Source organism: Alligator sinensis, unplaced genomic scaffold, assembly GCF_000455745.1.
Source record: "Alligator sinensis unplaced genomic scaffold, ASM45574v1 scaffold301_2, whole genome shotgun sequence".
Classification (NCBI taxonomy): domain Eukaryota; kingdom Metazoa; phylum Chordata; order Crocodylia; family Alligatoridae; genus Alligator; species Alligator sinensis.
The window spans coordinates 4414435-4425935 of NW_005841874.1; the positions used below are offsets into that span (position 1 = coordinate 4414435).

The 11501-nt window shown below is 43.8% G+C and overlaps 1 protein-coding gene across 13 annotated transcripts in view; it reads right to left on the reverse strand.

Annotated features, from left to right (window-relative positions):
* Positions 1 to 1477: 1477 nt before the first annotated feature.
* KCNMB2 (potassium calcium-activated channel subfamily M regulatory beta subunit 2) overlaps positions 1478 to 11501 on the reverse strand; it is a 244461-nt gene continuing 234437 nt past the window's right edge. For all 13 annotated transcript variants that reach the window (XM_025196003.1, XM_025195999.1, XM_025195998.1 and 10 more), the window contains one exon: positions 1478 to 3871. In XM_025196003.1, the coding sequence (XP_025051788.1) occupies positions 3587 to 3871 (285 nt within the window). In that variant the 3' untranslated portion in view covers positions 1478 to 3586. The remainder of the gene's footprint in view (positions 3872 to 11501) is intronic.

Sequence of the window (11501 nt, forward strand, 5' to 3'; positions counted from 1 at the left end):
ATGTCAAGCATAATCAGCTTTCCTGTCACTCGAAAGAAAATGCACAAACACAGCCCCTAAAATGTCACGCGTGCAACTGAGGAGCTATTTGATCACTGGCCACGTAAATCAGCACGTACACAGCCAACATTAGTGTCAGGAATTTCTTGACGAACCATCTGTTATTACAGCTCTTTGGTAGATAAGGTCTTCCATCAGTTTTTTTTTTTTTAATTTGTGATGATTGAAATCTAGACAGGTGGATTCATCCTATGGTATATACAGCCCCACTGAAGGTATTCAGTGACACAGAGGACTGCTTAAGTGGCTCATTACAGATCGACCCTTTTTACTTAGGAGGAAAGCATCAACCTTCTGATGGATGAATATGCCACGTGACTCTGCCTGGCCATGCTACATTTTAAAATGTGTGCCTTTCCTTTATATGCAGTCAGGGCTTTGGCCTAGTTTCCTTCATGGGTTACAAACCCTTTCATATTATACTTGCATAATAATAACCGTTTGCAGTTATACTGTATAGTCTTCTGCGTATTTGTACAAGTGCGCAAGCACATCTCTGTACACTAGGGACAGCAAGTGGTGTACCTTATCTCAGGAACCCGTAGCAAAATGGAAAAGGGACTTACCTGGGCTATCTTTAGCAGAGCTGTAAGGAGAACCTAGTTCTCTTGGCTCCCAATCTTGGGCTCTTTTCTTGACCGACCATCTCCCTAATATGGCCCTTCCTTCCAGTTTGGACCGAACAAGCTGTCTCAGCATTGTCTGAACCTGAAAGTATCCATTCCTCACCTTTTCTATGTCCTGTAGATTTGTCTGCCTCCCACCAAATGTCCTTACACTCACTCAGAGTAGCAGCTCTGCTCAGGTTCCTCAACTGTTGGGTATTGTTGGGTTCTGCCTGCTCTTGCCTGTAGCAATGCTAATGCTCCTTTTGCTCAGATGCAATGGAGCTCTCTCTGGCGACTCTTGCAGCTCTCCTGCTTACAAGCTGGTATAACCGAGGAGTTGCCTCCACTTCAGGAGTACATGCTTCTCCTTGCCCTCTCTTGGGGTGTCCGCAATAAAAGCAAGATAATGCACAGACATAAACATTCCTCTGCCTGTTTTTCCACGGGCTCCTTAAGATCATTTAGGATTACCAGTACTGTAACGAAGTGGGGCAAATGGGGTACCAGTGCCAAGCACCGACCCTGGTGGTGACTCAGAAAGAGCAGCAGACGTGCTGCCAACCCGGGCGCTGCCAGCACATTGCTGATGCTGTGTGCACCACCATCATCACGGACGCTCAAATGTCCAGTTACATCTCTGCATATTCCTCTTGGCAACAGACTGCAATCTCTATCCATCTTAGAGGGAAACTTTCTCGCAAGAGAGAATGAGGCATCAATCATGTTTTCTATGCATATAGAAAATTGCGGGGGTGGCAAGCTCTTTTAAATTTGAGCAGAATCTTCTTGAAGTTCGTGAGGGACTTTGTTATTGCCAGCCTAATTAATGGGGAACTTACTCGGGTACAAATGATGAAGGACTGTACAAAACTCTCAGATAGATAAATACACTGAATTTACAAAGAGACTTTTACAGACTTTCTGTTAGATTACAGATGGTTGGCAAACCTGGTGTTCTGACCAAAAAAAAAAAAAAGCAAAAAAAAGCTACAAAGCAAAATTTGCTGAAGCAAGTCAGTTCTGAATGCAAAAGGTATTGAAATCTGGAAGGTTTAATTGAATCGTTTTTATTTTACATTTCTGGAGCCCTGATTGCAGCCCCTCCCCCACCCCCAGAAGTCTATTTGCCTAAGAAAAGTCATATTATGGAATACAAGATTGCAGGTTAATTCCTCGGCTGTGGATTCAGGTACAGCTCAGATTATATTGGTATGATTTGCAATTTTTTGTAATACTTTAAAATGATATCATGGGAAAAGATACTTATATATGAATGATCTGGACAGAAGACTTAATTTTGTTCTTTTTGGTGGGTGGGGAAGGAGACTTTTTTTTGTTTGGAATAGACCTGCAATTAATTTTTCAACAAATATCCTGCTGTGAAGTCCACGGGTTGATCACAGAGATCGCGTCAAATTTGTCCTTCAGGTTAAGTGCAAAGTAGGAAGCTTTGACACCGTCTTGAAAGTGTAACGTAAGAGAGAAAGTTGTGACTAGGGAAATAGAAATCAGTTATGCAGAGGACACTGACACCGTGCGCGCAGAATTATACCGGTGACGTCCCCATGGTAAACACATGACAGATAGGACAACATATTTGTCTGAATTTCAATGTCTTGAATAACTCGTACTACAGCGGGACCTCTTAAAATGACAGTCACTTCAGCCGCCACTGCATTCTGAGTAAAGATCAGGAAAGATTTCCAGAAGCGTTACGATTATTATCTAACAATTCGATTAGTCAATCTAGCGAAGTGGACAAGATACTTTTCAAACCAAGTGTCACAGCAATAGAGACCTTTGACTGAAACAACATCATGAATGTGGGATAACATCCTATGTTCCAGCTCTTCAATATTATGATTTTATCCAGGCTTTTGATGAATACAGGAGTTATACTGCTCACTTTCCAGTCAGTAAAAACAAACAACGGAACAAAAAGTAACATAATTAAGTTACAATACACAACTATATAGTATATAGCTTTTGTCTTTTATATATATATATATATATATTTATATATATATCAAGTAAAAAAATCTAAAATAGTTGGAAGTAAAAAATGAAAAAATAGCTGATTGTGTTTTGTTTTTTTTTCCCCCTTTACAGTGATATGGTAGCAAATGCAAGACAAATGCGTAATAAACCTTTACATAAGGTGTTCTGGTCCCATCTCCACCAATAGGGCTCAGCTTGGTGTAAAAAATGAAATTGGTTGAATTTGATTTTTTTTTGGCTGTAGCTTCTGTAGATGATGCTAAGGCATGAGGAAAACATATTGCAAACCAACCAACCAAAAAAAGACTATCCATTTTGATTTTGCAAAAGATCTAAAACACCAGAGGGAGATACTTACTCCCCAAAGGGGAAAGCCAGCACAACACACCATTAAGTCCCATTTATGCTGTTAATACTGTAGTCTTTCCTCCAACTACACTTACCCTAAACCCTCCTCCTTTAGTCAATTCTATACCTTTGTACGCCCCCCAAACAAAGGATCCGTCCACTGCATGTCGTAAGGTTTAAGTGGGACTTATCTGATGCATAGGCCTTTTGCTACCTGGCCTAGAAAGGTGAATTTTTCCCCAGAATGAGTTTACACTGAAATGCTGACATGTTCATAAAACTTGGCAAATGGTGACACCGAGCCCTATTTTGGCTGTAGAAAAGAAAATACTAGCTCCAGCATAAAATCAAATCATATAGACCATCAACACAAATGGTAATTTTTTTTTCTCTTGTCTGCATAATAATAACATCATGTTTGCATATAGAACAGCTTTTGCATTATTGCTCTACTTATAAGAATATATTAAGGAACTTATAACAGACTTGCACATTACAAACTTAAGGTTCTTTGGTGAAGAATGAAAAAACAGTATTTTAGCTGTAAATAAATCTCAGAGAAGTTTTTGCTTTTATCTATTGATCCTTTGGATTCTTTCACAGAGGAGAGAAAGATATTGAGTCAGCTTTACCATGGCAACAATAGCAATCCCACCAATCATCATGCACGTAGGCCAGAAAAGTGAGTGGAACAGCACATTGGAACTGTAAAGTTTGGTTAATATCACGTTCTTTTGAATGCCATCTGGGTCATAAAAACACGAGAAGCGTTGGTACTTCCTGAAGTTTTCCATTACAACGTTCACGAGTGACAGGGACTCTTCATAATTCTTGCCACACTTAGGTATGTAGGAGCACTGGAAAGAAATGAAAAGGAAAAAGTATATATCTCCAGCCACATATCATCTTCGCTATTGCAGATGGCACACAGGACAATTTCTTGCTGCTTGTGCCTTTACAATTCAATGATGCAAATGGTTAGACTAATATAACCGTCATAGTCCCAATTAAAATCATGCTCGGTACTTTATATCTTTATAGCGCCTTCCATCTGAGGACCTCAAAGTGCAGGATAGACATGAATTGATTAATTTGGAAATCTTTTGAGGTTAGTAAGTGTATTATATTATTGTCGTTTTACACATGGAGAAACTGAAACAGAGACAGAGAACCTCGGTTTTGAACCTGCAGTCAAATGTGGGTGAATATTCTAGCATTTAGATAGCGAACTGCCTCACTGTATAGGCAAACCAGCAGTCAGATTTTCCTTGTAATTAATGGAGCTAATAATTCTGGCTGGATGATGCTGCCCACAAAATTTTGCCTCCAATTTTCCTCTTTTTATTTATATTCCTTTTATAACCTTGCCTTTGAATGACTGGCCTAAGGCCACACAGGTAGTCTGGGATTAGAATACCGATTTTTTGATTCCCAGTCCTCTGCTTTAAGCACAAGGCTAGCTGTTCTGTCTTTGGAGCAGCCGCCTACAACAAGCTGCCATTTGATTTCAGGGCCTACTTTGAAGAATCCCCAAGATTTTCTGTAGAATCGGTTCAGCTGTCTGTTAAAGATTACCGAACTAGATTGCTTTCCTGTGTTGTTGCTTAGCTCAGTTTTTGCTGCCCTCCACAGACCAGGTTTTCTTAACAGAAGTTGGGTACCTAATCTGCTTACATTTTGAAAATCCCAGACTATGTTTGTTCCTGTGTGCTGGGAGCTGGCTGGCTCGATGGTAGGTAGCATAGCCGTGTCATGGACAAAGCTTCAAATAGGGTGAAGCTACACATTGCACTTAGATCATACTAAATCTGGGCAATGTTAAGGGGTGTTCAAGTTTGAACAAGCTGTGAGCAGTTGCATATTAAGGATTAATACCATTTCTTGCCTGCACAGCTCTGACTTGCCACTGAAGGGCTGGTGAACAAGGGCAGGCCTAGGGGCCAGGATACCTGGCTTCTGTCTTTGCTCTGGAGACAAAAGCAGCGGGGGCTGGGAACAGTGTATCCTCAATTCTGAAGGACTGTAAATTGCTTGTTTTATCTCCATGGGCGACTGGTGCCGCCTTAGTTGGGGGGGCATGTGCCCCCCCAGTGACCGGGGGGGGAGGGAGGGGCGGGTCCCTCGCAGCCGATCATAAGACAGCTGATCACTGTGGCCAAATGCTGCAGCCACTTCCACTCCCTGGCCAGCCCTTGAGGGGGGTTACCGGTGCTCCTGCCTGCGCCCCCTGCCCATCGCCTAAGCAGTGAGCATGGTTGGTCAGGGGGTGCACCAGTGCTCTCAGGGGGTGCAAGTGCACGCCCCTACACGTCGCCACTGTTTATCTCCATGGAGCAGACTGAAGTTACCTTCACGCAACCTAAGTAGCATAACCCTCACCTGAAGTGGCGTAATTTTGAGACGCTCAGAGGGCACTTAGAATGATTTAACGAGCTTTATCATGCAGATGCTCGCATTTTATGCGTCCTTTGTATGGTCGGAGTGTACTGTGTAACTTCACCCACAGAATTCTCCTGGGTGTCTCAGTATAGCTGGGCATCTGCTACCCTTGCACAGGTTAATCTTTTGATCATTATTAGGGCTCTTTTGCTCTTCTTCCCCATTTCAGATACTTAGGCACAATGGGGACATTAGAAAGGAATGAGCAGGCATTACATTGCCAGGTGGGAATCTAAGCCCTCTATGCAAGCACTGATAGGGATCAGGAGGAAACTGTGCTGGATTACATCCTGTAGAATCAGTGGTTGCCCAAAATCTGAAGGCAATCATAAATCATAGTACCCCTCATTGCTCTGCTCTCACTGTTGCATTGCTGCATAGCTGACCCTGCACTGGGAGAGAAGTTGTAGTTTTAGGTAATTTATTGATAGCAAATGAGTTTTACAAAAGATGACAATGTTTTGATTAAAATAAGGTGACCCATGACTTTTCATATTTTTGACAGTATATATTTTATAAGCTTCTTCTGTTCCTTTTCATGGCCTGGCTGTGCCTTTTCATAACATACTGCTGCAAAGTTGTAGCCCTAATAATGATCAAAAGATGAACCTCGTAACAAGATTTGATTGATTCATTGGGGCGTTTATTAGCTAAGATTATGATTTCATGTGCAGCAGAGAGATTGGATGGCGTTAGCAGACTGGAGCACTAAGGCAGCATGTCAGCATTTCCATTATGAATATTTCATAGAGCTATAGAAATTACAGATGGAAAATACCAAGAAGGTCATATCTCAGCCATCTTCCTGCCGGTGCAGGATTGTTCCCTCACGTATCTTCTCTAGCACTTTGTCCATCCCTGTTGTAAATGTTCAAAGCCATGAGGCTTCTTCCAGTTCCTAACCGATCCTAACAGAATTCTGATCTGATTGCATTTTAAGGAAGCTTTTCCATAAGGTTCATCCTAAATTTTCTTTTTTCTGAATTATATTCCAGTGTTTTAAGTGGCAATCACATCCCAGTGTTTCTAATTTTGTTGCAAGCCCTGCACATTTTTCCCCTTCAAGTCTCAGCTGCTGGACTCCTGGGATTGGGTAAGAATATCTGCATTCATTTCAAGAAGTAGCAAGTTTGTGCTGTCATGGATGCTGAGAAAAGATGGAAAATTTGGTCGGAATACAGTGTAAAGGCTCAAAACACAGAAGGCAAAGACCAAAGAGCCCTGACTTCATTGCTTTTCAAAAAAAAATGTGATTTTTATACCTGTCTCATGGTTTTTGATAATGCCACGAGTCCTTTGGACCACTCACAATAATGTTTCTTGATATTGGATGTTCACACACTTCCAATATTGTGCTAAAACATCCTCCTCCCCTCCTCCTGCCTAGAAATGGAGCCAAACCATATGGTACCTATTTATCCCCTTAAAAGTTAACAGTCACTTCATTCAAAGGCCAATTCTCTGTTCTCAGTTAGGGCTCAACTGTAGCTTTCCCGGCTCTCCCGGATGAACGCAGGGTAAATGAGCTGCCTGGGAATGAATGAACTGAGGTTGCTGGGCTGGATTCTGGTTAAGGAAGGGGAGGAGAGGGTCTGGGTTGAGTTGCATTTGATTATTGCTCCGTAAATAGAAAACATTTCCCTTCTTTTTAAAGAAAATATATTACCTCTGTTATGGATTGAGCTGTTAAATAATGCCTAAGTGATTAGCTGTTCCAGTCTATAGTGCGACAGTCAGACTTTGTGGGCCAAGTCTAATAAGTCTGTTGGTACCAGGGTCACCAGATCTACGAACCTAGACAAGGGGTGCTCAACCCCTGGCAGCTGGGCCAGATCCAGCCCCCAGAGCCATGTCATCCAGACCATCTGAAAAAGGATCTGAAAATTTGGCTGCAGGGGAATGGTGAGATCACTCATCTACTGCCAAATTTCCTAAGTTGTGCATGGGCTGCATACTGGATCAGGTACACAGGATAGTGTGGGGCCTGATCCCGGTGCTTGGGGCTGGGTGGGGGCAGTGCAGAGCCTGACCATGGCACTTGAGACTGGGTGGGGGTGATGAAGGGCCCCAGGGTAAGATCTCAGCATATGGGGCCCAATCCTTGCACATGGGGGTAGCACAGAGCTTGATCCTGATACATGGGGCTAGCTGAGTCTAGGTGGGGCCTGATCCTGGTGCATGGGACCCAGTCTAGCCCAGGGACCAGCCCTGTGCCAGTCATCTGGCCCGTGGGACCAAAACTTTGAGTACTACCAATGTGGACTAAACTACCAGTGGCAAGATGATTCTAATACCATCCTTAAGGCAGTGAGATATGCTACCAATCAGCGCAGGCTCCTCATATTGAGAAAACCTTGACCTATGCCAGGGCTCTTACACAAGAGATGAGTCATTTGGGTCTGTTATCCAAGTGCTAAGTGGCTTGCAATGGCAGTTCTTTTAAACTTCTGGAGAAGGGTGTTTGTGCCTGAAAGCTTGCAAAGACCATTTTTTCCATCTATTTAGTTGGCCTAATAAAAGATATCACATCTACCCAAAGAACTTTGTCTGCCCGCTACAATCACCAATCCTAAACTCCTGGCAGCTAGATAGTTACCAGTGCCCATTATCTCAGAGTCCCTGGGTGGTTTATAATCTCCAATCAAATGCCAAATTCCTAAAGCATCTGTCTGGGTTAAGTTTTAAACTGTTGCAGCGACAGGCTAGTGGCATCCTTCTCGGTCATGAGTTTATCATGCAGGCTTGGCCAGAGACACTTATGCTAGTCTCTCAAACATAATTTGAAGTGGCCCCAAAATAAATCTAAACTGTTTTTTTCAAATTGAGAAAAATATATTAGGGTTGACCGTTCCTTCTTTTTTTATTTTGAATGGTTGTGCATCTGACTTATGGAGTGCGTCAGAGGCCAGACATCTTGACATAGCATTAAAAAAAGCAGTTCTTGTGATCTTGGCAACTTGGCTGCAAAATGTGCGCGCTGGATGTCTACGGAGAAAACCTGCAGGTTTCCAGTCCAAATGTTCAGATTGAAAGGGAGCACAGGGCAGGGAGCAGAAAGCAGAGCAGCCGTTCGGGCAGGGAAAGGGGCTTCGAGCGGCACTCATCGGGAGGGTGCAGGGCTAATCTGTGCTATGCCTGCTAAAAAGGTCAGCTGCCCGGGCTATACATTTTCAAACATGCCAGGGAAATTGAGAAAATACTGCCCCTAGGGTGGGTCAACTCTGAAGAGAGCAGCATCCTGTACTGGTGGCTCATCTGTCCTATTAATGTTTCCCTCTCCAGTATGTGGAGGTAACTGAACTTTTGGAGGGTATCCACCAGTTCTCATTACCGTTTCTGAATAACAGCCGAGCCTACGGCATATAACGGGGCGACTGAGAGACAGGGCCTGATCCGTACGGTATTTATAAGTAGAAATTGGTAACCACCTTGGAATAAAAACAATTTAACTTGTGGAACATGAGCCCCAAATCAGGCTCTTGCAACTACTTTAAATATTGCTGCTCCACGGCATAACAGAATCCCTTAATCATTTGAATACAAGAGGCTGTTGATCCTATTTACTCTCCCGAGAGGCTGCTGGCAGTCGACAGCTGAGGAAAGGCAGTGCAGCAGCTAAGGCATTTAAGCTGCTTTGGTTGTAGTACTGACATGGGGTTGGGCAATAGTCTTAAAAGGCTAAAGATAAAATATGCATGGGAGAGCCGCAAAAAGACATAAAAAAAAGCAGCTCTGTGCTTTTCTGGGGGGATTAAAATAGCTCCAATCGACACCCATTTGCTTCCTGTTGATTCTGATCAGACGCTGACAGGAGCGCATTATATATCTCAATATAAATTGCAGCTATTCCATTCCTTACCTTTCGGGAAGGCAGCTATTTTAGATAGCAGGTCTTATGGATTAATCGTTATTTAAAATCAAAGCCTGTTTTCCTCAATCGGAGTCAGAGAGAGAGAGAGAGGGGAGATCAGCTGCAGATGCCGCTCTGCACGTCCACGTGCGCGCGTGCATGTGATATTCATTGAGATGGAAAGGTTAGGACGGTTTCTGCTGACCTTTCGAAGGTCGCCTGCGCTGACCTGCTGGAAGGCAAGCGCAGCGCCTTCCGCCGTGTTGTCAGCAATGTTTGGATCAGTGAGACAGCTAGGCATTTTTAAGGGGGGAGAGGAGGGGAGGTGGATCTCCAATACACGAGGAGGTGGAAAGGAAGTGGCAACTCGCACCCAGGTGGAGCATACACAATCAGTCACTCCTGCGTGCTTCCCCTGCTTGGTGCACAGGGCCACTCTCCAACCTGTTGAGCGGATCCGGCAGCTTGTCAGGGCTCGCAGCAGGGAATTCCCATCAGTTATCCCTGCCTGCCTCTCAGAGCAGCAGTGTGCCTTGTTTCTGGCCAGGTGTCTGAAGAGCCGGTTATAAATAGCAAACCAGTGAGAAGGTGTGATGGGGCTCACAAAGAACTAGAGATAACAGGATCAGAGCATGCCCCTTCATTTCAGACCAACACTGTGATCACTGCACAGGGGGTGGACTGCCATAGGCTGCCTGAGATGCTGAAAGCATGTTGGTTTGTCTGCTAAATGACCTATATTTTTGCCTAGTCCAAGGGACCAGTACCCAATTAAAATGGTGATTATCATGAACTGCTAGGGATGGAAATTAAAGCTCTTTGCCCCTGGGAAGCTGGTCATTTCGTGTCTGTTGCAAAGCATACCAGGTCCTTCTGTCCTCAACTGTTCATAATACAATGGGTTTCCATTAGGCCGTCCCGAACCCAGGGCCAGCTCAGAGGAGGACTCCTATTCCAATAGCCAGGGCTCCAGTCTCGAATTAGAGGGCTAAGGTACTGATTTCCTGTGTAGTCTTGAGCAAGTCATTGAGCTCCTCTAAACTCCAGCTGCAACATGGGGATAATGATGCTGTGGGAACTATGGATGCAGGGCTAAGGAGTCATTACTTGCAACAGGTTTCTTCCTGCACTGTGCGTGCGCACGCAAAGAAAAAGACTTATACACTTGTACCAAAAGGAAGATGCTTGTGGGTATAGCATAGCATCATGCCTTGCGACCCTGGATCCTCCCTGAGTCTGTCTGGCAGCACCCCTGATTCAGTCCCTCCAAAGTGGACCACTGTGGCCATGTCAGGACCAGGAACTTGGGTTTGTTCTCACTGCTGTTTGGGACCTTTCTTTTAGCTTTCCACCAAAGGCTGGAAAGGCTTTTATAGAATGGCTTTTATAGAATGAAAGCCATTCTATATGGCTTTTATAGAATGAATGGCTTTTATAGAATGAATCTACAAAATGAGTGGCTTCTGATACACAGTGACGAGCCACAGTTATGTACTAGCAGCATATATCAGTGTGATCCCGACCTCAGCTGGAGCAGCTATTGCTGCCGAGCTGTCAGCATGATGGGGATGAGGCAGTGTAGGGAGGGAAACCTGCCTAGGATGTGGCCACAGAGGCAGGAGGTGGGATTTGCTGTGTGGATGTGAGTACATTGCAACCTGGAGTCTATGTTAATTCCATCCAAGTTCAGGTATTTCATAGACACTACTATCCAGGGCCAAGTCCCACTTAAAATGGGATTTGGATTCAGATCACATAGCCAGCAGCGTATCGGGGAAAAAAGTAGAAGCGCTCCTGAGAGTAAAGCTTAACCTGTGAAACAACCTTGGACTTGGGAAGCATTAACTACGCCTGCTTTCCATTTGGGGGGGGGGAAGCTGCGGTCGGGAGAATTTAAGGGTATGTTTAGATAAACAAAAAATCTTCAAACAACAGAGTTTGGAGATTTATAGTGAATCCTTTGATTTAGTTGTATCTGTTGCAGGACCAAGATTGATTTGAGCTGTTTTAATCAAACTGTAGCTTGGATTTCAGTGGGTTTTGCTTATATACCAGCAAAACCCCCCCCAAAAATCAACAACCCCTCCCCTTCCAAAAAAAAAAAAATCAGGCTTTTGCTGTTTACTGGCTATACCAGTCTCTAAGAACCACATTTACAGAGGGATATTGGACACAGAATTAGAAGCTGGTGAACCCCA